This window comes from Lampetra fluviatilis, chromosome 60, assembly GCF_964198595.1.
Source record: "Lampetra fluviatilis chromosome 60, kcLamFluv1.1, whole genome shotgun sequence".
Classification (NCBI taxonomy): Eukaryota; Metazoa; Chordata; class Hyperoartia; order Petromyzontiformes; family Petromyzontidae; genus Lampetra; species Lampetra fluviatilis.
In genome coordinates this window covers 7,260,526-7,287,681 of record NC_136334.1, presented here as the reverse complement: position 1 = coordinate 7,287,681, position 27,156 = coordinate 7,260,526, and the positions used below count along the sequence as shown (strand labels likewise).

General features: G+C 55.5%; 1 protein-coding gene across 9 annotated transcripts; it reads right to left on the bottom strand.

Moving 5' to 3' along the window:
- On the bottom strand, positions 1–26,688 carry LOC144950990 (uncharacterized). Of its 9 annotated transcripts, XM_078881186.1 has the most exons (12): positions 26,381–26,685; positions 21,987–22,007; positions 20,469–20,510; positions 15,090–15,122; positions 12,193–12,252; positions 9,741–9,776; positions 6,887–6,940; positions 5,598–6,098; positions 4,855–4,890; positions 2,073–2,162; positions 852–965; positions 1–88 (listed from the first exon to the last, which is right to left on the bottom strand). In XM_078881186.1, exons 1-12 carry the CDS (start codon positions 26,457–26,459, stop codon positions 18–20), a joined length of 1,137 nt encoding a protein of 378 aa, XP_078737312.1. In that variant the 5' UTR covers positions 26,460–26,685; the 3' UTR covers positions 1–17. The 9 variants fall into 9 exon arrangements, 8 of the variants coding, with proteins under 8 accessions (XP_078737312.1, XP_078737313.1, XP_078737316.1 ...); XM_078881187.1 differs by lacking the exon at positions 4,855–4,890; XM_078881190.1 differs by lacking the exon at positions 2,073–2,162 and having other exon boundaries at positions 5,549–6,098; positions 26,381–26,684.
- Positions 26,689–27,156: the final 468 nt, after the last annotated feature.

Sequence of the window (27,156 nt, the reverse complement as noted above, 5' to 3'; positions counted from 1 at the left end):
GAGGGAAGGGGAGGGGGTCACTCACTGTTGCCCCCGGACCCCTGCTGCTGCTGCGGCTGCCCTGGGACCCCTCCAGGACCCGCCACGCCTGCACACCACGGGGGGCACCACATGGGGGACACCACACGGGGATTTTGGAGGTGTTAAAGATCACCCCGCAGACGACTCGGCAGGGCCAAGCGACCCGTCTGGGGGTGGTGCACGGAGCACGCCGACACCAAGAAACAAAGACGAAGGTCCCCCGTGTAGCCTCTAACGGACTGTCGGGGCAAGTGCTGTTAGCGAGAAGCACATACGAAGGCCGGCACTGTGGCACACGAGGGGGTGGTGTGGCCGGAAAAAACCACGCCCGGCCGCCTTTGTCTCCCCCAGTGGCGATGTTTTTACCAACAACGCACCGGGTACTCGTTTCGAGGCCGAGTCGACCTAGGGGAGTCCCAGGTCGGGTTCAGAGAATCGTCACCGGTGGTGTGGGCGGCCGTGAGCGGGAATCGAACCCCGGGTCGCCAGGTTTGTTAACGGGCGACGTTTCAGGCAACGGCCCTTCTTTCACGAGTGACCTGTGCATGTGCGCTCTGACGGGGGGTCGTCGCCCGAAACGTCGCGCGCCGTGCACGTGGCACGCTAAGGACACGCTAAGTGACGTTGGTGTGGAACGTGTCGAGCGCGATCAGGGATTAGGTCGTGCTGATTGCTGCGGTGGTGGTGGTTGTTGTGGTGGTTGTTGTCGAGATTGTTGTTGTGATTGTTGTGATTGTGGCTGCTGTTGTCGAGATTGTTGTTGTTGTGGTTGTTGTGATTGTTGTGATTGTGGTTGCTGTTGTTGTTGTCGAGCAGGATGTGAGGCTGACCGCGTCCCTGGCGCCGCTTGTAGGCGATGAAGGCCGAGATGGCCGCCACGACAGCCGCGACCACTCCGCCCGCGATGCCCGCAGACGCCCCGGGGGACACCTTCGTGTTCCCGCCTGGGGGGCAGAGGGGGGGGGCAGGGGGGGGGGCAGAGGGAGGAGGGGGGAGAAAGAGGGGGGGTACAGAGGGGGGGGGGGAGAGGGGGGGGGGGAGAGAGAGGGGGTACAGAGGGGGGGGGGAGAGGGGGGGGGGAGAGAGAGGGGGCAGAGAGAGAGGGGGGCAGAGGGGGGGGAGAGAGGGGGGGGGAGAGAGAGGGGGGCAGAGAGAGGGGGGGGGAGAGGGGGGGGAGAGAGAGGGGGTACAGAGGGGGGGGGGGAGAGGGGGGGGGAGAGAGAGGGGGCAGAGAGAGAGGGGGGGCAGAGGGGGGGGAGAGAGGGGGGGCAGAGGGGGGGGAGAGAGGGGGGGGGAGAGAGAGGGGGCAGAGAGAGAGGGGGGGCAGAGGGGGGGGAGAGAGGGGGGGGGAGAGAGAGGGGGGGCAGAGAGAGGGGGGGGGGAGAGGGGGGGAGAGAGAGGGGGGCAGAGAGAGGGGGGGGGAGAGGGGGGGGGCAGAGAGAGAGGGGGGGCAGAGAGAGGGGGGGGAGAGAGAGGGGGGCAGAGAGAGGGGGGGGGGTAGAGAGGGGGGGGAGAGGGGGGGGGGAGAGAGAGAGGGGGCAGAGAGAGAGGGGGGGCAGAGAGAGAGAGAGGGGGGGCAGAGAGGGAGGGGGTAAAGAGAGAGGGGGGGGAGAGAGAGGGGGGGCAGAGAGAGAGAGAGGGGGGGCAGAGAGAGAGGGGGGGCAGAGAGAGGGGGGGAGAGAGAGGGGGGGGAGAGAGAGGGGGGGGGGAGAGAGAGGGGGGGCAGAGAGGGAGGGGGTAAAGAGAGAGGGGGGGCAGAGAGAGGGGGGCGGAGAGAGGGGGGGCAGAGAGAGGGGGGGGAGCAGAGAGGGGGGGAGCAGAGAGAGACAGAGATGGGGGAGCAGAGAGAGACACAGAGACACGGAGAGAGACACGGAGAGAGACACAGAGAGAGACACGGAGAGAGACACAGAGAGACACACACAGAGAGACACACACAGAGAGACAGACACAGACACACACAGAGAGAGTCACGTGTGTGTGTGTGAGCCAGGGTGCCTGGTGCGCTCTCCGTGTGAGTGGCTCTCTCTCTCTCTCCCTCCCGCACCTACCGGGCCCCACCTCCCCTTCGTCCAGCAGGAATCTAGAGGCAAAGATCAGCAGCAGCTCGTAATGCTCAGAGATCCAAATTAGCACCGCACCTGGTACGCACCATCACACACACAGTCACACACACACACACACAGGGCCACAGTCACACACAGTCACGCACAGTCACGCACAGTCACGCACAGTCACACACACACACGGCCACAGTCACACATTGTTACACAACAACCGGCAAGACGCTTGTGCCAGGCCATGTGCACCTTGAGGCCACGTGAAGTGTCGAACGCCCGCTGGCAGGAGGTCAAGGGGCAGACCCAGGTGGTGCCACGAGTCGACTGACTGAGACGACTGGCTGATGCACCACCTGTGCCCCCTACTGTGCCAACTTGCTGTGCTTTAGCCACCCCGCGCTCCACTCGTTGTTGTGAGCGTCGCTCCTCCGCCCTCCGTTGTTGCTGGAGGGCGACTGCCTCCAACTGCCCAGCAGCGTCCTTCACGAGCCTCCTCCATAGAGGCCGATCTTGACACCGCTGGTACCAGTCATCGGCAAGTCCACTCAGCTCCACGTCCTCCTGTACCACATCACTCCATCTCTTCTCTAGCCCGTGCCGCGCCTGTTTAGCCCCCTCGATCCGGCCAAACAAAAGCTGTTTGGGCATGCGGTGGCTGGGCATGCGGGCTACATGACCCAGCCAACGCAGCCTTGCCTGCCGGAGGAGCTCACCGATGGGACTTTGTCCAGATCTTTCAAGGATTTGTGAGCTCCTCACACAATCCAGCCTGGTTAAACCCAGGATTGATCGTAGGCAGGCCAGCCTAAATGTTTCTAACCGGCGAAGATGCTCCATTAGGGGGGTCCACGTTTCGCAAGCGTAGAGAAGGGAGGGAATGACCGTGGCCGAGAAGACCTGAAGCTTCGTGCGGAGCGACAGACCAGGTAGCTTCCACACAGCGTTACGCAACCGATGAAAAGATATTGCCGCTCGACTGATTCGGAGTGAGACCTCTGCTGTTAAACCGGAGCCCGTCATGAGCACACTGCCCAGGTATGGGAAACTCTCCACTCTCTCCACAACTGCCCATTCACCGATTGGGAGTTGTGGAGGTGGAGTGTTCGATGGTACAAAATACCCAGACAGGTGCTTAGTTTTGGTGGGGCTGATGGTAAGGCCCCACCTCTTAGTGGCAAACTCCAGTTTCAGCAACAGCAGCGGCTACAACTCCTCCTCTGAATGAGCAGCAATTACCAAATCATCGGCATACATAACGTGGTTGACCAATAGAGAGCCATCCCTTGACCGCACCCGGGCATCGATCAGCCTCCCATTGTGTCTGTACCAAATGGAAATTCCTCAGGTACAGCTATTGAAGGCTTCACGAACTACGTGGTCGAAATAGATGTTAAATAATGTGGGAGCCAGAGGACATCCCTGTCGCACTCCAAGGTGTACAGGGAATGGCTCTGTCTTCGGTGGGGGCATAAGTAACCACGACCACCACTCCTCATCTCCGGTTGATGGGAAGGCGAGCTCAAAGTAGCCTGGGGCTTACAGCTTCCCACTCCTCACCGCCACGCTCCCACGCCCCCTTCATTATTTTGTTCAGAAGAAGAGCCACACCCTGTTGTTTGGCAGTCTCCTGCCCCGAGTAGAGGACTGTCCACCCCTCATGGTGGCAGGAGCCAGAGCCGGTCCACCGGACCTCCTGAATGCCACAGAGATCCAGGCGGTACCGGTCCAGCTCCCGCTAGAGGAGCGGCAGCCTCTCCTCCGCAGTGAACGTTCGAACATTCCACGTGGCCATTCGTAGTGGCTTTTCGTTGTTTCTGGAGGAGCCCCGAGGGTAAAGATTCAATCTCCTGGCTCCGCCAAATCGGGTTTGGCCAAATCGGGTTTGGCCAAATCGGGTTTGGCCATAGACGCCTGTCCCCTCGGGGCCTCCGGCACAAGCTTATTAATTACATATTTCCGTCGTGGTTTAGTGGTAACAGTCACGCACAGTCACACACACGGCCAAAGTGTCACACAGTCACGCACAGTCACACACATACACGCCCAGTCACGCACAGGCACGCACAGTCACACACACAATCAGTCACACACACACACACGTGGCCACAGTAACACACCACAATCAGTCACACACACAATCAGTCACGCACATTCCCACAGAAATTGTCTCGCTGGGTGGTTCGTAGTGAAGCGCGCCCACCCCTGCCCCACCGCTCCCCATGCATGTGTGTATGTGTGTGTGCATGTGTGTATGTATGTGTGCATGCACAACACACACACACACACAGGTGTACAAGCACACAAACGCACACGAACACACATGCACACACACACGCATGCGTTCACACGAACACACAAAAAACCAGACCCCCCCCCCCCGTGTAGCCTTAACAGACTGTAGGGGCAAGTGCTGTTAGCGAGCGCCTATGAAGGCCGGCACGGCACACGAGGGGGTGGGTGGCCAGCACCACGCCCGGCCGCCTTTGTCTCCCCGGTGGCGATGTTTACTACACACCGCACCGGGTACTCATTTGAGGCTGAGTCGACCTAGGGAAGGCCCAGGACCGGTTCAGATAATCGTCACCGGTTGTTGGCCCTGAGCCGGGAATCGAACTCGGGTCGCCGGGTTCGTAGCGCAGCGTTGCGCTAACCGCTGCACCACCGCTCCCCGCACTACCGCACGCGCACACGCATGCATGCACACCACGCACACACACGCATGCATGCACACCACACACATGACACACCACACACACGCACACACGTGACATACCATAGTTGTCCGCCGTATCTGGGTTCTGTCCAGTTCCTGTAGGGTAAAGTGTGGGCGCTTTAGCTTTGTCTCAACTCGGGGGGGGGGAGGGGGAAGGCCCACAAACCCAGGCAACCAGTTGCATGCAACCCACTCGCTCGCCCTCGCACGCGTCAACAACTCCGGTTGCACGGTCAACTTTGTGGTTGCGTGCAACCGATTGTCACGGTGGAACACGGCCCGACGTTGAGTTTCCAGGGTCCACGCAACTCCAGTCGACTGACTCAAGTTCAAGTTGAGTCTACTCCAGTCAGCTGGAGTCGAGTGGAAACTAGTCCAGTCGACTCGAGTTCCAGTTGAGTCTACTCCAATCGAGTCGAGTCGCTCGTCAACAACTCCGGTTGCAGGGTCAACTTTTGTGGTTGCGTGCAACCGATTGTTCCAGTGGACACAGCCTGGCGCCGCGTTGCCATGGCTCACGCAACTCCAGTCGCCTACAGTCGACTGGAGCTCACTCGAGACTAACGGAGTCAATTCGAGTCCACCGCCGTTGACTGGGATCTGAGTGGGAGCTGACTGGGATCTGACTGGGAGCTGACTGGGATCTGACTGGGAGCTGACTGGGATCTGACTCGAGTTGTCCATGGAAACTCAGCGAGCCCACGCCCCGCCGCTCATCGGCGTGTTCGGAGATTCACCACCCGTCCCCCGTCACCTCCGAGAGACCGGGGCTGGCAACGACGGCTGCCGCTGAGAGTGTTTACCGTAGTCCTCGTGTCCATAGCCGCCCTGACCATAGCCACCACCACCAGCTTGTCCACCACGGCCAGCCTGACCATAGCCTCCACCACCACCACCAGCCTGTCCACCGCGGCCATAGCCACCACCACCAGCTTGTCCACCCTGACCATAGCCACCACCACCAGCCTGTCCACCGCGGCCATAGCCACCACCACCAGCTTGTCCACCCTGACCATAGCCACCACCACCAGCTTGTCCACCCTGACCATAGCCGCCTCCACCAGCTTGTCCACCACCACCCTGGCCATAGCCACCACCAGCTTGTCCACCCTGACCATAGCCGCCTCCACCACCAGCCTGTCCACCGCGGCCATAGCCACCTCCGGCTTGTCCACCACGACCACCCTGATCATAGCCTCCACCACCACCCTGTCCACCACGCCCATAGCCGCCACCACCACCACCACCCTGGCCACCACCACCACCCTGGCCATAGCCGCCGCCGCCAGCCTTACCCCCTTGACCTGCAAAACAACAGCAGACAGACAGCGGCGTTAAGACAGCCGAGCGGTAAACACGTACACAGAGACAAAGGTCCCCCGCGCAGCCTTTACTGGGCCGTTGGGGCAAGTGCCGTTAGCGAGTAGCGGCGCCAGCGAAGGCCGGCGCTGTGGCACACGAAGGGGGTGGGGGGCCAGCACCACGCCCGGCCACCTTTGTCTCTCCCCCCCCAGTGACGATGTTTACGACACACCGCACCAGGTGCTCATTTGAGGCTGAGTCGACCTAGGGGGAGGCCCACGACCGGTCCAGATAATCGTCACCGGCGTTGTGCCGTGAGCGGGAATCGAACTCGGGTCGCCGGGTTTCGTAGCGCTGACCGCTACACTCCCCCAAGACCTCACACGCATGTAGACACGCACACGCATGCAGACACGCACACGCATGTAGACACGCACACGCATGCAGACACGCACACGCATGCAGACACGCACACGCATGCAGACACGCACACGCATGCAGACACGCACACGCATGCAGACACGCACACGCATGCAGACAAACACGCACACACATGCAGACACGCACACGCATGTAGACACGCACATGCATGCAGACACGCACACGCATGTAAACACGCACACGCATGCAGACACGCACACGCATGCACACGCACACGCATGCAGACACGCACACGCATGCAGACACGCACACGCATGCAGACACGCACACGCATGCAGACACGCACACGCATGTAGACACGCACACGCATGCAGACACGCACACGCATGCAGACACGCGTGTTGCTCACCGGTGTTGCTGCCACCTTGGCCACCACCACCCAAGTCACTGTCACTGAAACTTCCTACACAACAACAACAGTGATCACAACCATGGCATCACGATCATCATCACAATCATAACCATGACATCACGATCATCATAACAACTATGATGTCATGATCATCATCTTCATCATAACCATGACATCACAATCATGATCATCATCATAACCATGACATCATGATCATCATCACAACCGTGGCATTATCGTCATAACCATCACATCACGATCATAACTAGAACATCATGCACTTTGGTTCTTTCGGTAAAGTCACGTAGGTATAAAATAAAATAAATTAAACCACGGCGTTTCGATTGCAACACAATCATCATCACTAGGTGGGAAAACCACAGCAAAAAAATGTTTTGCTCAAGTGGGAAAGAGGGTTGCCGTGGTAATATATTACATAGGTAAGAGAGGGGGAGGGCGATAGAGCTGCATGGTGTAGTGGTACCAGGCAGACGTGATAGACGATACTCACTGCAAAGCATCTTCTTGGTTCTTTCGGTAAAGTCACGTAGAAGGGAAATAATAAAATAATAAAAATAAAACATCATAAAATACAATTCTCACGACGTTTCGGCCACAACGCAAGCAGCCGTCCTCAGGTGAAGAACAGGTCTGTCGGAAAGACAGCGTCTGAATGAACACCACCAAGCTTGGCAGCGTATATTTAAGCTGGGTTGGAGTGGGTTGGAGGGGGAAGGGCGCCTTGACAAAGGAATTTGCATATAAAGATATGCAAATTCCCCCATATCAAGATATGCAAATTCCTTTGTCAAGGCGCCCTTCCCCCTCCAACCCAGCTTAAATATACGCTGCCAAGCTTGGTGGTGTTCATTCAGACGCTGTCTTTCCGACATACCTGTTCTTCACCTGAGGACGGCTGCTTGCGTTGTGGTCGAAACGTCGTGAGAATTATTTTATTATGTTTAATATTTTTATTATTTTATTATTTCCCTTCTACGTGACTTTACCGAAAGAACCAAGAAGATGAATCCCTACAGTCACGAAAGCTTTAAATCGAAATTTTACACTACAAAGCAGTTAGGCTATTACCTGGTTAATAACATCCTTCCAATGACTGCTCAATTCGTATCCATCTTCTCGGTTGAAGGTATGTTTATAAATCTGGATGGCTTCGTGAACCAAACCCACTCGCTCGCCCTCGCACGCGTCAACAACTCCAGTTGCACGGTCAACTTTGTGGTTGCGTGCAACCGATTGTCACGGTGGAACACGGCTCGACGCTGAGTTTCCAGGGTCCACGCAACTCCAGTCGACTCAAGTTCAAGTGGAGCCTACTCCAGTCGAGTGGAGTGGCTCGTCAACAACTCCGGTTGCAGGGTCAACTTTTGTGATTGCGTGCAACCGATTGTTCCAGTGGACACAGCCTGGCGTCGCGTTTCCATGGCTCGCGCAACAAGAATATGAATCTCTGCCGTCACGAAAGCTTTACGTCAAGACATTGAAGCAGAGTTGTTGATAGACGGGAGGGAGGAGAGCGTCTTTCCAGCGGAGGGTGTGTGCTGTGCAAAGGGTGCTCTGTTGAATAAAAGAACTGCCTACAATTCTAGATTTGAAGCTTTCGTGACTGCAAGGATTCAAAGTCTGTGGGTTTTTTCGGTAAAGTCACGTAGGTAAAAAATTCAAATTATTGAAAGTAAAATAAAAATCTAAAATAAAAATCACGACGTTTCGGAGGCAACACAAGCTTCCGTCTTCAGGTGGAACCGTCACAGCACGATTGCTGTATCAAGTAAGGCCAGCGTCTCGAGAAGCTGTGACTTCTTGTCTCGTTGCCAAGAATATGAATCCTTGCAGTCACGAAAGCTTCAAATCTAGAATTAATAGCCTCTACGGAGAGGAATTCCACCTATCTGTGAGAGTTTCTAACAGACAACGAGACACAAAGTCACAGCTTCTCGAGATGCTGGCCTTCCTAGAGAGATGCCGAGATAACAAGGTCAAACAAATACTGTTTCTTGGAATTTCTCTCACTTGATACAGCAATCGTGCTGTGACGGTTCCACCTGAAGACGGAAGCTTGTGTTGCCTCCGAAACGTCGTGATTTTTATTTTTATTTTATTTTACTTTTAATAATTTTCATTTTTTACCTACGTGACTTTACCGAAAAAACCCAAGAATAAGAACTGCCTACAAGAATGAACGTCTCCCAGCCAGTCGCTACACCGGTGACGAATTGGCCAAGTTCTGTTTTAGGTGACACCAAACCTCACGAAGTCGGCTGTGCCGGGTGGTGGCGGGTTTCACGACACACATTTATATTCAAGCGATCAAGCCCCGACCAAAACAACCTCGACGATCTTCTTGGTTCTTTCGGTAAAGTCCCGTAGAAGGGAAATAGTAAAATAATAAAAATAAAACATAATAAAATACAATTCTCACGACGTTTCGGCCACAACGCAAGCAGCCGTCCTCAGGTGAAGAACAGGTCTGTCGGAAAGACAGCGTCTGAATGAAACACCCCAGGCTGTCTTCCCGACAGACGCTGTCTTTCCGACAGACCTGTTCTTCACCTGAGGATGGCTGCTTGCGTTGTGGCCGAAACGTCGTGAGAATTATTTGATTATGTTTTATTTTTATTTTTTTATTATTTCCCTTCTACGTGACTTTACCGAAAGAACCAAGAAGATGAATCCCTGCAGTCACGAAAGAAGCTTTAAATCGAAATTTAACCTCGACAATCATGAGTGGCAATTCGGTTCGTGAAAGCGATTCTGCACGCTGGCGGCTCGCGTTCTCTCGCTCGCCCCGGGGGGCTGAGTGAACCTAGCCTGGCACGTGCGTTGCAATTACCGGACGGTCCGCTCCCTTGGTTGGGCTGAACTTGAGCTGTTGAGACACGCAGAGACAAAGAACCCCCAGCAAGCTGTTAACAGACTGTAGGGGCAAGTGCTGTTAGCGAGCAGCACCTATGAAGGCCGGCACGGCACACGAGGTGGTGGGTGACCAGCACCACGCCCGGCCGCCTTTGTCTCCCCAGTGGCGATGTTTACTACACACCGCACCAGGTACTCATTTGAGGCTGAGTCCACCTAGGGGAGGCCCAGGGCCGGTTCAGATATTCGTCACCGGTGTTGGCCGTGAGCGGGAATCGAACTCTGGTCGCCAGGTTCGTAGCGCAGCGTGGCGCTAACCGCTACACCACCGCTCCCTATCCCACACACAACACATACACCACACACACCACACCACGCACACCACACACACCACACACACCACAACAACCGCCATTCGCCACTAAGTGGCGGTGACGTCACCACGACGCTTGTGCCAGGCCATGTGCACCTTGAGGCCACGTGAAGTGTCGAACGCCCGCTGGCAGGAGGTCACGGGGCAGACCCAGGTGCCACGGGTCGACTGACCGAGATGACCGAGATGACTGGCTGATGCACCACCTGTGCCCCCTACTGTGCCAACTTGCTGTGCTTTAGCCACCCGGCGCTCCGCTCGTTGTTGTGAGCGTCGCTCCTCCGCCCTCCGTTGTTGTTGGAGGGCGACTGCCTCCAACTGCCCAGTAGCGTCCTTCACGAGCCTCCTCCACTGAGGCCGATCTTGACACCGCTGGTACCAGTCATCGGCAAGTCCACTCAGCTCCACGTCCTCCTGTACCACATCACTCCATCTCTTCTCTAGCCCGTGCCGCGCCCGTTTAGCCCCCTCGATCCGGCCGAACAAAAGCTGTTTAGGCATGCGGTGGCTGGGGATGCGGGCTACATGACCCAGCCAACGCAGCCTTGCCTGCCGGAGGAGCTCACTGATGGGACTTTGCCCAGATCTTTCAAGGACTTGTGAGCTCCTCACACAATCCAGCCTGGTTAAACCCAGGATGGATCGTAGGCAGGCCAGCCTAAATGTTTCCAACCGGCGAAGATGCTCCACTAGGGGGGTCCACGTTTCGCAAGCGTAGAGAAGGGAGGGAATGACCGTGGCCGAGAAGACCTGAAGCTTCGTGCGGAGCGACAGACCAGGTAGCTTCCACACAGCGTTACGCAACCGATGAAAAGATATTGCCGCTCGACTGATTCGGAGTGAGACCTCTGCTGATAAACTGGAGCCGGTCATGAGCACACTGCCCAGGTATGGGAAACTCTCTACTCTCTCCACAACTGCCCCATCACCGATTGGGAGTTGTGGGGGCGGAGTGCCCGATGGTACAAAATACCCAGGCAGGTGCTTAGTTTTGGTGGGGCTGATGGTAAGGCCCCACCTCTTAGTGGCACACTCCAGTCTCAGCAGCAGCGTCTCCAACTCCTCTTCTGAATGAGCAGCTATTACCAAATCATCGGCATACATAACGTGGTTGACCAATAGGGAGCCATCCCTTGATCGCACCCGGGCGTCGATCAGCCTCCCATTATATCTGTACCAAATGGTAATTCCCCCGGTACAGCTATTGAAGGCTTCACGAACTACGCAGTCGAAATAGATGTTAAATAATGTGGGAGCCAGAGGACATCCCTGTCGCACCCCAAGGTGTACAGGGAAAGGCTCCGACTCCCGGCCACGTAGTTTTACCCGGGCCCGCTCACCATCATGAAGGTCCTTAATGATCGTGAGCAGAGGGTCAGGGACTCCGAAAGCACGAAGAACAACCCAGAGCCCAGTCCTACTGATGGTATCATAGGCCTTGACCAGGTCAATAAAGCACACCACACACACCACACCACACACACCACACACACCACACACACCACACCACACACACCACACACACCACGCGCATCACACACATCACACACACCACACACACCACACACACCACACCACACACACCACACACACCACACCACACACACCACACACACCACACCACACACACACCACACCACACACACCACACACCCCACACACACCACACACACCACACCACACACACCACACGCATCACACGCATCACACACACCACACACACCACACACACCACACACACCACACCACACACACCACACACCACACCGCACACACCACACACACCACACCGCACCACACACACAGCACCACACACACCACACACACCACACCACACACACACCACACCGCACACACCGCACACACCACACACACCACACACGCACACCACACACGCACACCGCACACACCACACACCACACCGCACACACCACACACACCACACACCACACCACACACACCACACACACCACACACGCACACCACACACACCACACACACCACACACCACACCGCACACACCACACCACGCACACCACGCGGTCGCCATGGTTACCTGGTGTCTTTGGGGGGGGCTTGTTGGGTCCGAGCGCGATGAGATCATCATCAGAGAAGTCTGGGGGGGCAGGAGGTGAGAAGGTGGTGAGTAGGTGGTGAGTAGGTGGTGAGTAGGTGGTGAGGAGGTGGTGAGTAGGTGGTGAGTAAGTGGTGAGTAGGTGGTGAGGAGGTGGTGAGGAGATGGTGAGGAGGTGGTGAGTAGGTGGTGAGTAGGTGGTGAGTAGGTGGTGAGTAGGTGGTGAGAAGGTGGTGAGGTGGTGGTGAGTAGGTGGTGAGTAGGTGGTGAGTAGGTGGTGGTGAGGTGGTGAGTAGGTGGTGAGGTGGTGGTGAGGTGGTGGTGAGGTGGTGGTGAGATAGTGAGTTGGTGAGTAGGTGGTGAGTAGGTGGTGAGTAGGTGGTGAGGTGGTGGTGAGGTGGTGGTGAGGTGGTGGTGAGATAGTGAGTTGGTGAGTAGGTGGTGAGTAGGTGGTGAGTAGGTGGTGAGGTGGTGGTGAGTAGGTGGTGAGGTGGTGGTGAGGTGGTGGTGAGTAAGTGGTGAGTAGGTGGTGAGTAGTAGGTAGTGAGATAGTGAGTTGGTGAGTAGGTGGTGAGGTGGTGGTGAGGTGGTGGTGAGGTGGTGGTGAGGTGGTGATGTTGTTAGTGGTGAGGTGGTGGTGAGTAGGTGGTGAGGTGGTGGTGAGTAGGTGGTGAGGTGGTGGTGAGAAGGTGGTGAGTAGGTGGTGAGGTGGTGGTGAGTAGGTGGTGAGGTGGTGGTGAGTAGGTGGTGAGGTGGTGGTGAGTAAGTGGTGAGTAGGTGGTGAGGTGGTGGTGAGTAGGTGGTGAGGTGGTGGTGAGTAGGTGGTGAGGTGGTGGTGAGTAAGTGGTGAGTAGGTGGTGAGTAGGTGGTGAGTAAGTGGTGAGTAGGTGGTGAGGAGGTGGTGAGGAGATGGTGAGGAGGTGGTGAGGAGGTGGTGAGTAGGTGGTGAGTAGGTGGTGAGTAGGTGGTGAGTAGGTGGTGAGTAGGTGGTGAGTAGGTGGTGAGTAGGTGGTGAGTAGGTGGTGAGTAGGTGGTGAGGTGGTGGTGAGGTGGTGGTGAGTAGGTGGTGAGTAGGTGGTGAGTAGGTGGTGGTGAGTAGGTAGTGAGATAGTGAGTTGGTGAGTAGGTGGTGAGTAGGTGGTGAGGTGGTGGTGAGGTGGTGGTGAGGTGGTGGTGAGGTGGTGGTGAGATAGTGAGTTGGTGAGTAGGTGGTGAGTAGGTGGTGAGTAGGTGGTGAGGTGGTGGTGAGTAGGTGGTGAGGTGGTGGTGAGGTGGTGGTGAGTAAGTGGTGAGTAGGTGGTGAGTAGTAGGTAGTGAGATAGTGAGTTGGTGAGTAGGTGGTGAGGTGGTGGTGAGGTGGTGATGTTGTTAGTGGTGAGTAGGTGGTGAGTAGGTGGTGAGTAGGTGGTGAGTAGGTGGTGAGTAGGTGGTGAGTAGGTGGTGAGTAGGTGGTGAGGTGGTGGTGAGTAGGTGGTGAGTAGGTGGTGAGTAGGTGGTGAGTAGGTGGTGAGTAGGTGGTGAGTAGGTAGTGAGATAGTGAGTTGGTGAGTAGGTGGTGAGTAGGTGGTGAGGTGGTGGTGAGGTGGTGGTGAGGTGGTGGTGAGATAGTGAGTTGGTGAGTAGGTGGTGAGTAGGTGGTGAGTAGGTGGTGAGGTGGTGGTGAGGTGGTGGTGAGTAAGTGGTGAGTAGGTGGTGAGTAGTAGGTAGTGAGATAGTGAGTTGGTGAGTAGGTGGTGAGGTGGTGGTGAGGTGGTGGTGAGGTGGTGATGTTGTTAGTGGTGAGGTGGTGGTGAGGTAGTGGTGAGGTGGTGGTGAGGTGGTGGTGAGTAGGTGGTGAGGTGGTGGTGAGTAGGTGGTGAGGTGGTGGTGAGTAGGTGGTGAGGTGGTGGTGAGTAGGTGGTGAGGTGGTGGTGAGTAGGTGGTGAGGTGGTGGTGAGGTGGTGGTGAGTAGGTGGTGAGGTGGTGGTGAGGTGGTGGTGAGGTGGTGATGTTGTTAGTGGTGAGGTGGTGGTGAGGTAGTGGTGAGGTGGTGGTGAGGTGGTGGTGAGTAGGTGGTGAGTAGGTGGTGAGGTGGTGGTGAGTAGGTGGTGAGTAGGTGGTGAGGTGGTGGTGAGGTGGTGGTGAGTAGGTGGTGAGGTGGTGGTGAGGTGGTGGTGAGTAGGTGGTGAGTAGGTGGTGAGGTGGTGGTGAGGTGGTGGTGAGGTGGTGGTGAGTAGGTGGTGAGGTGGTGGTGAGGTGGTGGTGAGTAGGTGGTGAGGTGGTGGTGAGGTGGTGGTGAGTAGGTGGTGAGTAGGTGGTGAGGTGGTGGTGAGGTGGTGGTGAGGTGGTGGTGAGTAGGTGGTGAGGTGGTGGTGAGGTGGTGGTGAGTAGGTGGTGAGTAGGTGGTGAGGTGGTGGTGAGTAGGTGGTGAGGTGGTGGTGAGTAGGTGGTGAGTAGGTGGTGAGGTGGTGGTGAGGTGGTGGTGAGTAGGTGGTGAGGTGGTGGTGAGGTGGTGGTGAGTAGGTGGTGAGTAGGTGGTGAGGTGGTGGTGAGTAGGTGGTGAGGTGGTGGTGAGGTGGTGGTGAGGTGGTGGTGAGTAGGTGGTGAGTAGGTGGTGAGGTGGTGGTGAGGTGGTGGTGAGTAGGTGGTGAGGTGGTGGTGAGTAGGTGGTGAGGTGGTGGTGAGTAGGTGGTGAGGTGGTGGTGAGTAGGTGGTGAGTAGGTGGTGAGTAGGTGGTGAGGTGGTGGTGAGGTGGTGGTGAGGTGGTGGTGAGTAGGTGGTGAGGTGGTGGTGAGTAGGTGGTGAGTAGGTGGTGAGGTGGTGGTGAGGTGGTGGTGAGGTGGTGGTGAGTAGGTGGTGAGTAGGTGGTGAGTAGGTGGTGAGGTGGTGGTGAGTATCACCTGAGCCTCGTCCCTTTGGGGGCTTTGGTGTCGCTGTGAAGAAAAAAAACATCAACATCACCATCAACATCACCACCACCATCACAGTACCACCACCATCACTACCATCGCACCACCATCACAGCACCATCACAGCACCATCGCACCACCATCGCACCACCATCACAGTACCACCACCACACATACCAACATCACACCACCATCACAGCACCATCACAGCACCACCACACCACTAACATCACAGTACCACCACCACTAGCATCACCATCACAGCACCACCACACCACCGCCACTAACACCACCACTAACATCACCACCATCGCACCACCATCACTAACATCACCACCACCACCATCACACCACCACCACCACTAACATCACCACCATCACACCACCATCACAGCACCACCACACCACTAACAACATCACCACCACTAACAACATCACCACCACTAACAACATCACCACTAACACCACCACCACTAACACCACCACCACTAACATCACCACCATCACTACCATCACCACCACCACTAACATCACCACCACTAACACCACCACCACTAACATCACCACCATCACTACCATCACCACCACCATCACACCACCACCACTAACACCACCACCACTAACATCACCACCATCACTACCATCACCACCACCACTAACATCACCACCACTAACACCACCACCACCACTAACACCACCACCACTAACACCACCACTAACATCACCACCACTAACACCACCACCACTAAGATCACCACCACTAACACCACCACCACTAACACCACCACCACCACTAACACCACCACCACTAACATCACCACCACTAACACCACCACCACTAACACCACCACCACTAACACCACCACCACCACTAACACCACCACCACTAACACCACCACCACCACTAACATCACCACCATCACACCACCACCACTAACATCACCACTAACACCACCACCACCACTAACACCACCACCACTAACATCACCACCATCACACCACCACCACTAACACCACCACTACTAACATCACCACCACTAACACCACCACCACTAACACCACCACCACCACTAACACCACCACCACTAACACCACCACCACTAAGATCACCACCACCACTACTAACACCACCACTAACACCACCACCACCACTAACATCACCACCACTAACACCACCACCACCACTAACACCACCACCACCACTAACACCACCACCACTAACACCACCACCATCTAACACCACCACCACTAAGATCACCACCACCACTACTAACACCACCACTAACACCACCACCACCACTAACATCACCACCACTAACACCACCACCACCACTAACACCACCACCACTAAGATCACCACCACCACTACTAACACCACCACTAACACCACCACCACCACTAACATCACCACCACTAACATCACCACCACCACTAACATCACCACCACTAACATCACCACCACCACTAACATCACCACCACTAACACCACCACCACTAACATCACCACCATCACTACCATCACCACCACCACTAACACCACCACCACTAACATCACCACCACTAACATCACCACCACTACCACCACCACCACTAAGATCACCACCATCACTACCATCACCACCACTAACATCACCACCACTACCACCACCACCACTAAGATCACCACCACCACTAACACCACCACCACTAACATCACCACCACCACACTAACACCACCACCACCACTAACATCACCACCACTAACACCACCACTAACACCACCAACACCACCACCACCACTAAGATCACCACCACCACCACTAACATCACCACCACTAACACCACCACCACCACTAACATCACCACCACTAACACCACCACCACTAACACCACCACCACCACTAACATCACCACCACTAACACCACCACTAACACCACCAACACCACCACCACCACTAAGATCACCACCACCACCACTAACATCACCACCACTAACACCACCACTAACACCACCAACACCACCACCACTAAGATCACCACCACCACCACTAACATCACCACCACTAACACCACCACTAACACCACCAACACCACCACCACCACTAACACCACCACCACTAAGATCACCAGCACCACCACTAACACCACCACTAACACCACCACCAACTTCACACCCCTCCTGGACCCCGCCCCTCCCCCCACTGCCCCCATTGCCCCCAGGCTCTGTGAAAATGAACTTCTCACGAAGCACGCAGACAAAGCTCCCCCGTGTAGCCCACGCACACTGCTGGGCCAAGTGCTGTTAGTAGCGAGAGGGAGGGTGGGTGGACAGCACCACTCCCACCTTTGTTTCCCTAGTGGTGATGTTCACACACCGCACCAGCTACTCATTTGAGGCTGAGTCGACCTAGGGGAGGCCCGGGACCGGTTCAGATAATCGTCACCGGTGTTGGCCGTGAGCGGGAATCGAACTCACGTCGCCAGGTTCATAGCGCAGCGCAGCGCTAACTGCTGCACTACCACTCCCCACACGCACACACACAGACACACACACAGACACACACACAGACACACACACACACACAGACACACACACACACAGACACAGACACACACATAAACACACACACACAGACACACACACACAGACACACACATAGACACACACACACAGACACACACACACAGACACACACACACAGACACACACACAGACACACACATAAACACACACACATACACGCACACAGACACACACACACAAAGACACACAGACATGCACACATAGACACACACACACAGACACACACACACACACATAAACACACACAGACAGACACACACACACAGACACGCACACAGACACACACACACAGACAAACACACACAGACACACACACACAGACACACACACAGACACACACATTCCCGTACAATGCAAGCCTGTACACTGCCCAGACACAGCCCACACCCACTAGAAACAAAGATCCCCCGAGTAGCCCACACAGAATTGTCGGGCCAAGTGCTGTTAGTAGCGAATAATCATCAGCAGCAGCAGCACCTATGAAGGCTACCGGCACTGTGGCACACGAGGGGGTGGGTGGCCAGCACCACGCCCGGCCGCCTTTGTCTCTCCCCCAGTGGCGATGTTTACTACACACCGCACCAAGTTACTCATTTTTTTAGGCTGAGTCGGCCTAGGGGAGGCCCAGGACCGGTTCAGGTAATCTGCCACTGATGTTGGTGGTGGTGATGTTGGTGGAGTTGGTGGTGGTGGAGTTGGTGGTGGTGGTGTTGGTGGTGTTGGTGGTGTGTTGGTTGTGTTGGTGGTGGTGTTGTGGTGTTGGTAGTGGTGGTGTTGGTGGTGGTGGTGTTGGTGGTGGTGTTGGTGTTGTTGGTGGTAGTGTTGGTGGTGGGGTTGGCGGTGGTGTTGTTGGTGGTGGTGTTGGTGTTGGTGGTGGTGTTGGTAGTGGTGTTGGTTGTTTTGGTGGTGGTGTTGGTGGTGTTGGCCGTAAGCGGTCTCTGTCCCCGGTGCTCGTAGCGCGGTGTAGCGCTAACCGCTGCACCACCGCTCCCCAACACTTAAGAACGGGCGCAGTTGGTCTTGTTGAAGATGAGGATTGGGAGGTGACGTGGAGTGGAGAGGTGGAGAGGGGGGTGAGGGGAGAGGGGTGAGAGGGAGGGGTGAGGGGGGAGAGGGGTGAGGGGGAGGGGATGTCGGGAAGAAGAAGAGAGGGGAGGGAGGGGAGGGAGGGGAGGGAGGGGAGGGAGGGGAGGGAGGGGAGGGAGGGGAGGGAGGGGAGGGAGGGGGTGGTGGAAGGCGGCGGAGCGAGAGGCAATGGCAGAGTGCGGGAGATGAGGCAGAGAGAGAGGGGGGGAGGGGGCGAGGGTACATCACGCAGGATGGTGGGGAGGGGTAGGCGAGGTGGGTGGGTGGGGGGAGAGGATGTGATGTAGGTGGATGAGGGAAGGGAGTGAGGGTGGAGAGGGGTGAGAGGGGAGAGGATGTGATGCGGGGAGGGAGAGGCGGGGGAGGGAAAGTGGGAGGGGGTGAGAGGGAAACCTGGAAGGAGAGTGAATGGGAGAGTGAGTGAGTGTGGGAGGGAGAGTGACTGAGTGAGTGGGAGAGTGAGTGAGTGGGAGGATGGGTGGTAGAGTGAGTGGGAGAGTGAGTGGGAGGGTGAGTGGGAGGGTGAGTGGGTGAGTGTGAGGGTGAGTGGGAGAGTGGGAGGGTAGGAGGGTGAATGGGAGGGTGAGTGGGAGGGAGGGTGAGTGGGAGGGTGAGTGGGAGAGTGAGTGGGAGGGTAAGTGGGAGGGTGAGTGGGAGGGTGAGTGGGATAGAGAGTGAGTGGTAGAGTGAGTGAGTGGGAGAGTGAGTGAGTGGGAGAGTGAGTGAGTGAGTGGGAGAGTGAGTGAGTGGGAGGGTGAGTGGGAGGGTGAGTGGGAGGGTGAGTGGGAGGGTGAGTGAGTGGGAGAGTGAGTGGGAGGGAGGGTGAGTGGGAGGGAGGGTGAGTGGGAGGGTGAGTGGGAGAGTGAGTGGGATAGAGTGAGTGAGTGGGATAGAGAGTGAGTGAGTGGGAGGGTGAGTGGGAGGGTGTTTACTCCGGGTTTTTAAATCGGCCCCACGTGTTCGTCGCTCTCTCGAGGTTGGAGTGGAGGTCGCATCCTCATCGGAATGGCGGTTGCCGCTCGTTGGCAGCCTCCCCCGTGGTGCGGTGAAATAAATACGTGTTCGTATTTATTCCTCCGGTCAAACATTGCCGAACAAAGTGTGAGAGTCACGTAGATAGAAAATTATAAAAAATAAAAACAATAAAATTATGAAGTTAACACATTTTATTAAAACCGTGAGTTTTTGGTTTTCATAAAAAAAACTTTTTTTTATTTTTATAATTTTTATTATTTTGATTTTATTATTTTCTACCGACGTGACTTTACCGAAAGAGCCGAAGAATGTGGATTCCTGCAGTCACGAAAGTTTTCAGTCAAACATTTTAAAGTGTTGTGAGAGTGGGAGGGGTGAGGGGTGGGGGGTGGGGGGTGGGGGGCGGGGGTGGGGTGCCAGCGTTGATTCAAGCCAAGCCTGCCTGCTGATGATACCCTGATCGTCGAAACCGGGCCAGTGTTTGTGCTTGGGCCAGTGTTGTTAGCAGTGCTGCGACTCAAAACAAATGCAGTCTATGTATACTGTACACGTGATTATTCAGCAGCAGCGTTACGCTGCCCAAAAAGACAAAGCTCCCCCGTGTAGCCTCAACAGACTGTTGGGGCAAGTGCAGTTAGCGAGTAAGCAGCAGTTTAGCGATGTGGTGGAGTGCTGTGACTAGCACCACGCCCGGCCGCCTTTGTCTCCTCCCCCAGTGTGGATGTTTACACGCACGCGTCACTTACACTTTTCGTTGACATATCCCAGCAGATCGTCATCGTCAAAATCTGCAAGAACGGAGACCGTTTGATCATCATCATCAACATCATATTTATTTACGATTTTGACCCTCACTGAATCTCGTGACTCGCTTTCAAGAGGGTCCTGCCAAGTTTGCAGGAGTCAGGGGCTTGGAAGCGTTGATGCTGCTGATGCTCGTGACATCCCCCGGTTGAGGGATTTGCAGGCGATTAAATATTTTTTGTTTTTTGTTCAGAATTCATTTGCAATGTGGGTTTGGCCGACACACCGACACACCTTTACCAGTGGCAAAATATAGTAATAGCTTTTTACCCTTTCAACTGGTACAAAAACTGACACCTTTATAGTGTAAATGCTTAACCCCGAGCTCTCAATACTCTGATAGTGCGCTGTTTTTGAGTTGTACGCCTTTTGGCGTCATATGGTCCAACACCAATGGAGACTAGGCTCTAAGAAAAGCTGTCTCGGGTGTGGACCAATCAACTTCAAGGACAGTGCACATCATTATCATTATCAGAGTTGTTTCTTTTTGTTTGCATTTTGACTGCTTGTGTTGTGGTTATTGCAAACATGATGCCTTGTATAAAGGTGTCAGTTTTTGTACCAGTTGAAAGAGTAAAAGTCTATTACTATATTTTGCCACTGGTAAAGGAGATGTCTCATAGTGTAAATAACAACCGCCATTCGCCACTAAGTGGCGGTGACATCACCAAGACGCTTGTGCCAGGCCAAGTGCACATTGAGGCCACGTGAAGTGTCGAACGCTCGCTGGCAGGAGGTCACGGGGCAGACCCAGGTGCCACGGGTCGACTGACTGAGATGACCGAGATGACTGGCTGATGCACCACCTGTGCCCCCTACTGTGCCAACTCGCTGTGCTTTAGCCACCCGGCGCTCCGCTCGTTGTTGTGAGCGTCGCTCCTCCGCCCTCCGTTGTTGTTGGAGGGCGACTGCCTCCAACTGCCCAGTAGCGTCCTTCACAAGCCTCCTCCACTGAGGCCGATCTTGACACCGCTGGTACCAGTCGTCGGCAAGTCCACTCAGCTCCACGTCCTCCTGTACCACATCACTCCATCTCTTCTCTAGCCTGTGCCGCGCCCGTTTAGCCCCCTCGATCCGCCCGAACAAAAGCTGTTTGGGCATGCGGTGGCTGGGCATGCGGGCCTCCACTGTGACACACTATGACACACTATGACACACACTGACACTGACACACTATGACACACACACACTGTGACACACTATGACACACACACACACACTGACACACTATGACACACACACACTGACACTAAGTCTGTAGGACAGGGGGGGGGCGATTCGCACTCCTCACAGGAAGACGTCAGAGTTGGGAATCGAACCCAGGTCCCTCCCGGCTGTGTGGCTCACGTGTTACCATGGCGATGTGAGATTGTTGTTGTGGTGAGGTTGTTGTTGTGGGTGAGGTTGATGTTGTTGTTGTGGTGAGATTGTTGTGGGTGAGCTGCAGAGATGGAGCTCACCTTTGCCTTTACTGCGTTGACCTGGAAAACAGAGAGGGGAGAGTGGTGAGTGGTGATGGTGAGTGGTGATGGTGAGTGGTGATGGTGAGTGGTGATGGTGAGTGGTGATGGTGAGTGGTGATGGTGATGGTGAGTGGTGATGGTGAGTGGTGATGGCGAGTGGTGATGGTGAGTGGTCAGTGGTGAGTGAGTGTGAGACCCTCACCACTCACCACACCCCTACTACAGCTACACAGTCCACCCCGTAACCTGCGTTACGGGTTCAACATCATGAAGCAAAGGTCCCCCGTGTAGCCTTCAACAGGCTGTAGGGGCAAGTGCTGTTTGGGAGCAGGGGTGGTGCCCACTACCGTGCAACAGTTTATGAAATTAAACCACAAATTTACACAAACTCTCACATTATTCACAATTACACTGCGTGACCAGTCTCCTGCTCGTTACACAAAGGTCCCCCGTGTAGCCTCAGCAGGCTGTTGGGGCCAAGTGCTGTTAGCGAGTAGCAGCAGCAGTAGCACAGGCACACGAGGGGGTGGGTGGCCAGCACCACCACGCCCTGACCGCCTTTGTCTCCCCAGTGGCGATGTTCGCTTACACACCGCACCAGGTACTCATTTAATGCTGAGTCGACCTAGGGGGGGAGGCACCCGCTGTTGGGGTCGTGAGCGGGGATGGAACTCGGTTCGCCTGGTTCGGAGCAACAAATGGCGCGCTAACCACAGCGCCACCGCTCCCCACACATCACTGTACAGAGACTCACATTCTATCCGCTTATGCTGACGCAGCTGCTGCTGCTGCGTTGGCAGCGATGTAAATATACAAACAACAACAACACAGCCCTACATCTCTAGCGCTCTGAATGTGCTGTGAAAGAGGGCCATAGCCCGAAACGTCGGGCCATGGCCCGGAGAGTGTTGCTTTGTTTGTGTTAAACCATCCGGAGCATCGGCACTCACCCAGTCACTCACTCACCCAGTCACTCACTCACTCAGTCACTCACTCACCCAGTCACTCACCCAGTCACTCACTCACTCAGTCACTCAGTCACTCACTCACTCAGTCACTCACTCACCCAGTCACTCACTCACTCACTCACCCAGTCACTCACTCACCCACTCACTCACTCACTCACCCAGTCACTCACTCACTCACTCAGTCACTCACTCACTCAGTCACTCACTCACCCAGTCACTCACTCACTCACTCACCCAGTCACTCACTCACTCACTCAGTCACTCACTCACTCACTCAGTCACTCACTCACGCAGTCACTCACTCACTCACTCACCCAGTCACTCACTCACTCAGTCACTCACTCACCCAGCAACTCACCTAGCAACTCACCCAGTCACTCACTCACCCAGTCACTCACTCACTCAGTCACCCAGTCACTCACTCACCCAGTCACTCACTCACCTAGCAACTCACCCAGTCACTCACTCACCCAGCAACTCACCCAGTCACTCACTCACTCACCCAGCAACTCACCCAGTCACTCACTCACCCAGCAACTCATCCAGTCACTGACTCACACATAAACTCACCCAGTCACTCACTCACTCACTCACCCAGTCACTCACTCACCCAGCAACTCACCTAGCAACTCACCCAGTCACTCACTCACCCAGCAACTCACCCAGTCACTTACTCACTCCCTCACACATCAACTCACCCAGTCACTCACTCACCCAGCAACTCATCCAGTCACTGACTCACACATAAACTCACCCAGTCACTCACTCACCCAGTCACTCACTCACTCACCCAGTCACTCACTCACCCAGTCACTCACTCACCCAGCAACTCACCCAACGATTGACTCACTCACTCGCCCACTCACTCACCCAGTCACTCACCCAGTCTTTCACTCACCCAACGAATGACTCACTCACTCGCCCACTCACTCGCCCAGTCACTCACTCATCCAGTCACTCATCCAACGATTCACTCACTCAACCACTCACTTACCCAACCACTCATTCAATCACGCACCCAACCACTCACCCAACAACTCACTGACCATTGAGTCACTCACTGAAACTAACTCACTCACTAACCCTCTCACTCAATAACTCAACCACTTACCCACACACACTAAAACACGCCCCCAAACACTCACACTATCACCCAACCACGCACTCACAATAATTCACTCACTCATTCACTACATCACCCAACCACTCACTCACCCAGTCAGTCACCCAACCACTCACCCAAACACTAACTTACTCAACCACTTACCCACTCACTTACCCAACGACTCACTCACTCAACCACTCAATCAACGATTAACTCAACCACTCACTGAGTGACTCACTCAGTCAACGACTCACCCAGTCACTCACCCACCCAGTCGCTCACCCAACCACTCACTCAACCACTCATCCAACCAGTCACCTAACGACTCGCTCACCCACTCACTCAACAACCAAACCAATCACTCACCCACACACTCACTAAAACACTCACACAATATATCACCCCAACACTCACCAACTCACTCACGAACCATTCATTCACCCAGTCACTCACCCAACCACGCACCCAACCACTCACTCACTCAACCACTCACCACTCACTCACCAAACGACTCACTCATTCAACCACTTACTGAACCAGTGACTCACTCACTCAGCCAGTCACTCACCCAACCATACACTCAACCACTCACTCACTCAACCACTCACCCAACCACTCACTCACTCAACCACTCACTCACTCAACCAGTTACTGACCCAGTCACTCACTCACCCAACCACTCATTCAACCACTCACTCACTCAACCACTCAACCACTCACCCAACCACTCACTCACTCAACCAATTACTGACCCAGTCACTCAGCCAACCACTCACTCAACCACTCACTCACTCAACCACTCACTGACTCAACCACTCACTCACTCAGCCACTCACCCAACCACTCACTCACTCAGCCACTCACCCAACCACTCACTCACTCAACCACTCACTCACTCAACCACTTACCCAACCAACCACTCACTCACTCACTCAACCACTCACCCAACCACTCACTCACTCAACCACTCACTCAACCACTCACTCACTCAACCAGTTACTGACACAGTCACTCACTCACCCAACCACTCACTCAACCACTCACTCACTCAACCACTCACCCAACCACTCACTCACTCAACCAATTACTGACCCAGTCACTCAGCCAACCACTCACTCAACCACTCACTCACTCAACCACTCACTCACTCAACCACTCACCCAACCAACCACTCACTCACTCAACCACTCACCCAACCACTCACTCACTCAACCACTCACTCACTCAACCACTCACTCACTCAACCACTCACCCAACCAACCACTCACTCATTCACTCAACCACTCACCCAACCACTCACTCACTCAACCACTCACCCAACCAGTTGCTGACCCAGTCACTCACTCACCCAACCACTCACTCAACCACTCACTCACTCACTCAACCACTCACTCACTCACTCAACCACTCACTCAATCACTCACTCACTCAACCACTCACCCAACCACACACTCACTCAACCACTCACTCAATCACTCACTCACTCAACCACTCACTCAATCACTCACTCACTCAACCACTCACTCAATCACTCACTCAACCACTCACTCACTCAACCACTAACTCAGCCCTCACCCACGAAGAACTCGGTCCCTCGCTCACCATCAACAACATCAACAACACATCAACATCAACACCATCAACAACATCAACAACACATCAACATCATCGCCATCAACAAGTATCACCGTTGGCTCACGTCGTGTCTCTCTGTCTCCCCGTGTCTCCCCGTGTCCCCTCTACCAGTGTCCACCTCCAGTCCTCCTCGTCACCCATTATCCTTTACATTGTCCACCCCTGCGCCACGCTCCCCCACCCCCCAGTGTTCACTCCACCGTCACCCCCGTGTCACCCCCCCCCGTGTTCACTCCACCGTCACCCCCCGTGTCACCCCCAGTGTCACCCCCCCCCCCCCCGTGTTCACTCCACCGTCACCCCCCGTGTCACCCCCAGTGTCACCCCCCGCGTCACCCTCTACCCTCCTGCGCTCTCCGCCCCAAGTTCCACCTTGTCACCCAATCGAACCCCTATCCCTCAATGTCCACAGCGTGTCCACCACCACCAACACCACCCCCACCACCCTCACCAACACCACCCCCACCACCACCCCCACCACCACCACCCCCACCACCAACACCACCCCCACCACCACCCCCCCAACCACCACCCCCACCACCACCACCCCCACCACCACCACCACCCCAACCACCACCCCCACCACCACCACCCCCACCACCACCCCCACCACCACCACCACCCCAGCGTGTCCACCACCACCACCGGCGTGTCCACCACCACCACCACCACCCTTCCCGTACCTTCCACCCAGGCTGCAGGCTGCAGCAGGAGCAGCAGCAGGACGGGCAGCAGCGCGCACAGACTCAGGGAGCAGCGCATGGCGGCGGTGGTGCTGGTGGTGGTGGTGGTTAGTGGTGGTGGTGGTGGTTGTGGTGGTGGTGGCGATATTGAGACGAGGTGGCGATGGAATGAGGCTCGGAGGCTCCGCGCGAGAGGCTGCGAGAGAGAGCGAGAGAGCGAGGGGAGAGATACTGAGAGGGGGAGTCAGGGTGGCTGGAGTGTTGTGGGGTGTGGTGGGGGGTGGCTGGAGTGTTGTGGGGTGTGGTGGAGTGGTGGTGGGTGTGGTGGGGTGTTGGGGTGGTGGGGGGGGTATTGTGGGTGGATCGCGCCGTTCTGATGAGAGATGGGAGGGATGTTGAGAATCCAGGGCGTTCCCTCAACCCCCCACCGCCCCCCCCCGTATGTTAGAGTGTGAGGGTGTGTGAGACTGTGTGTGTGTGAGAGTGTGTGTGTGTGACTGTGAGAGTGTGAGGGTGTGTGAGACTGTGTGTGTGTGAGAGTGTGTGTGTGTGACTGTGAGAGTGTGAGGGTGTGTGAGACTGTGTGTGTGTGAGACTGTGTGTGTGAGACTGTGTGTGTGTGTGAGACTGTGAGAGTGTGTGTGTGTGACTGTGAGAGTGTATGTGTGTGAGAGTGTGTGTGTGTGAGTGTGTGTGAGAGTGTGTGTGTGAGAGTGTGTGACTGTGAGAGTGTATGTGTGTGAGTGTGTGTGAGAGTGTGTGACTGTGAGAGTGTG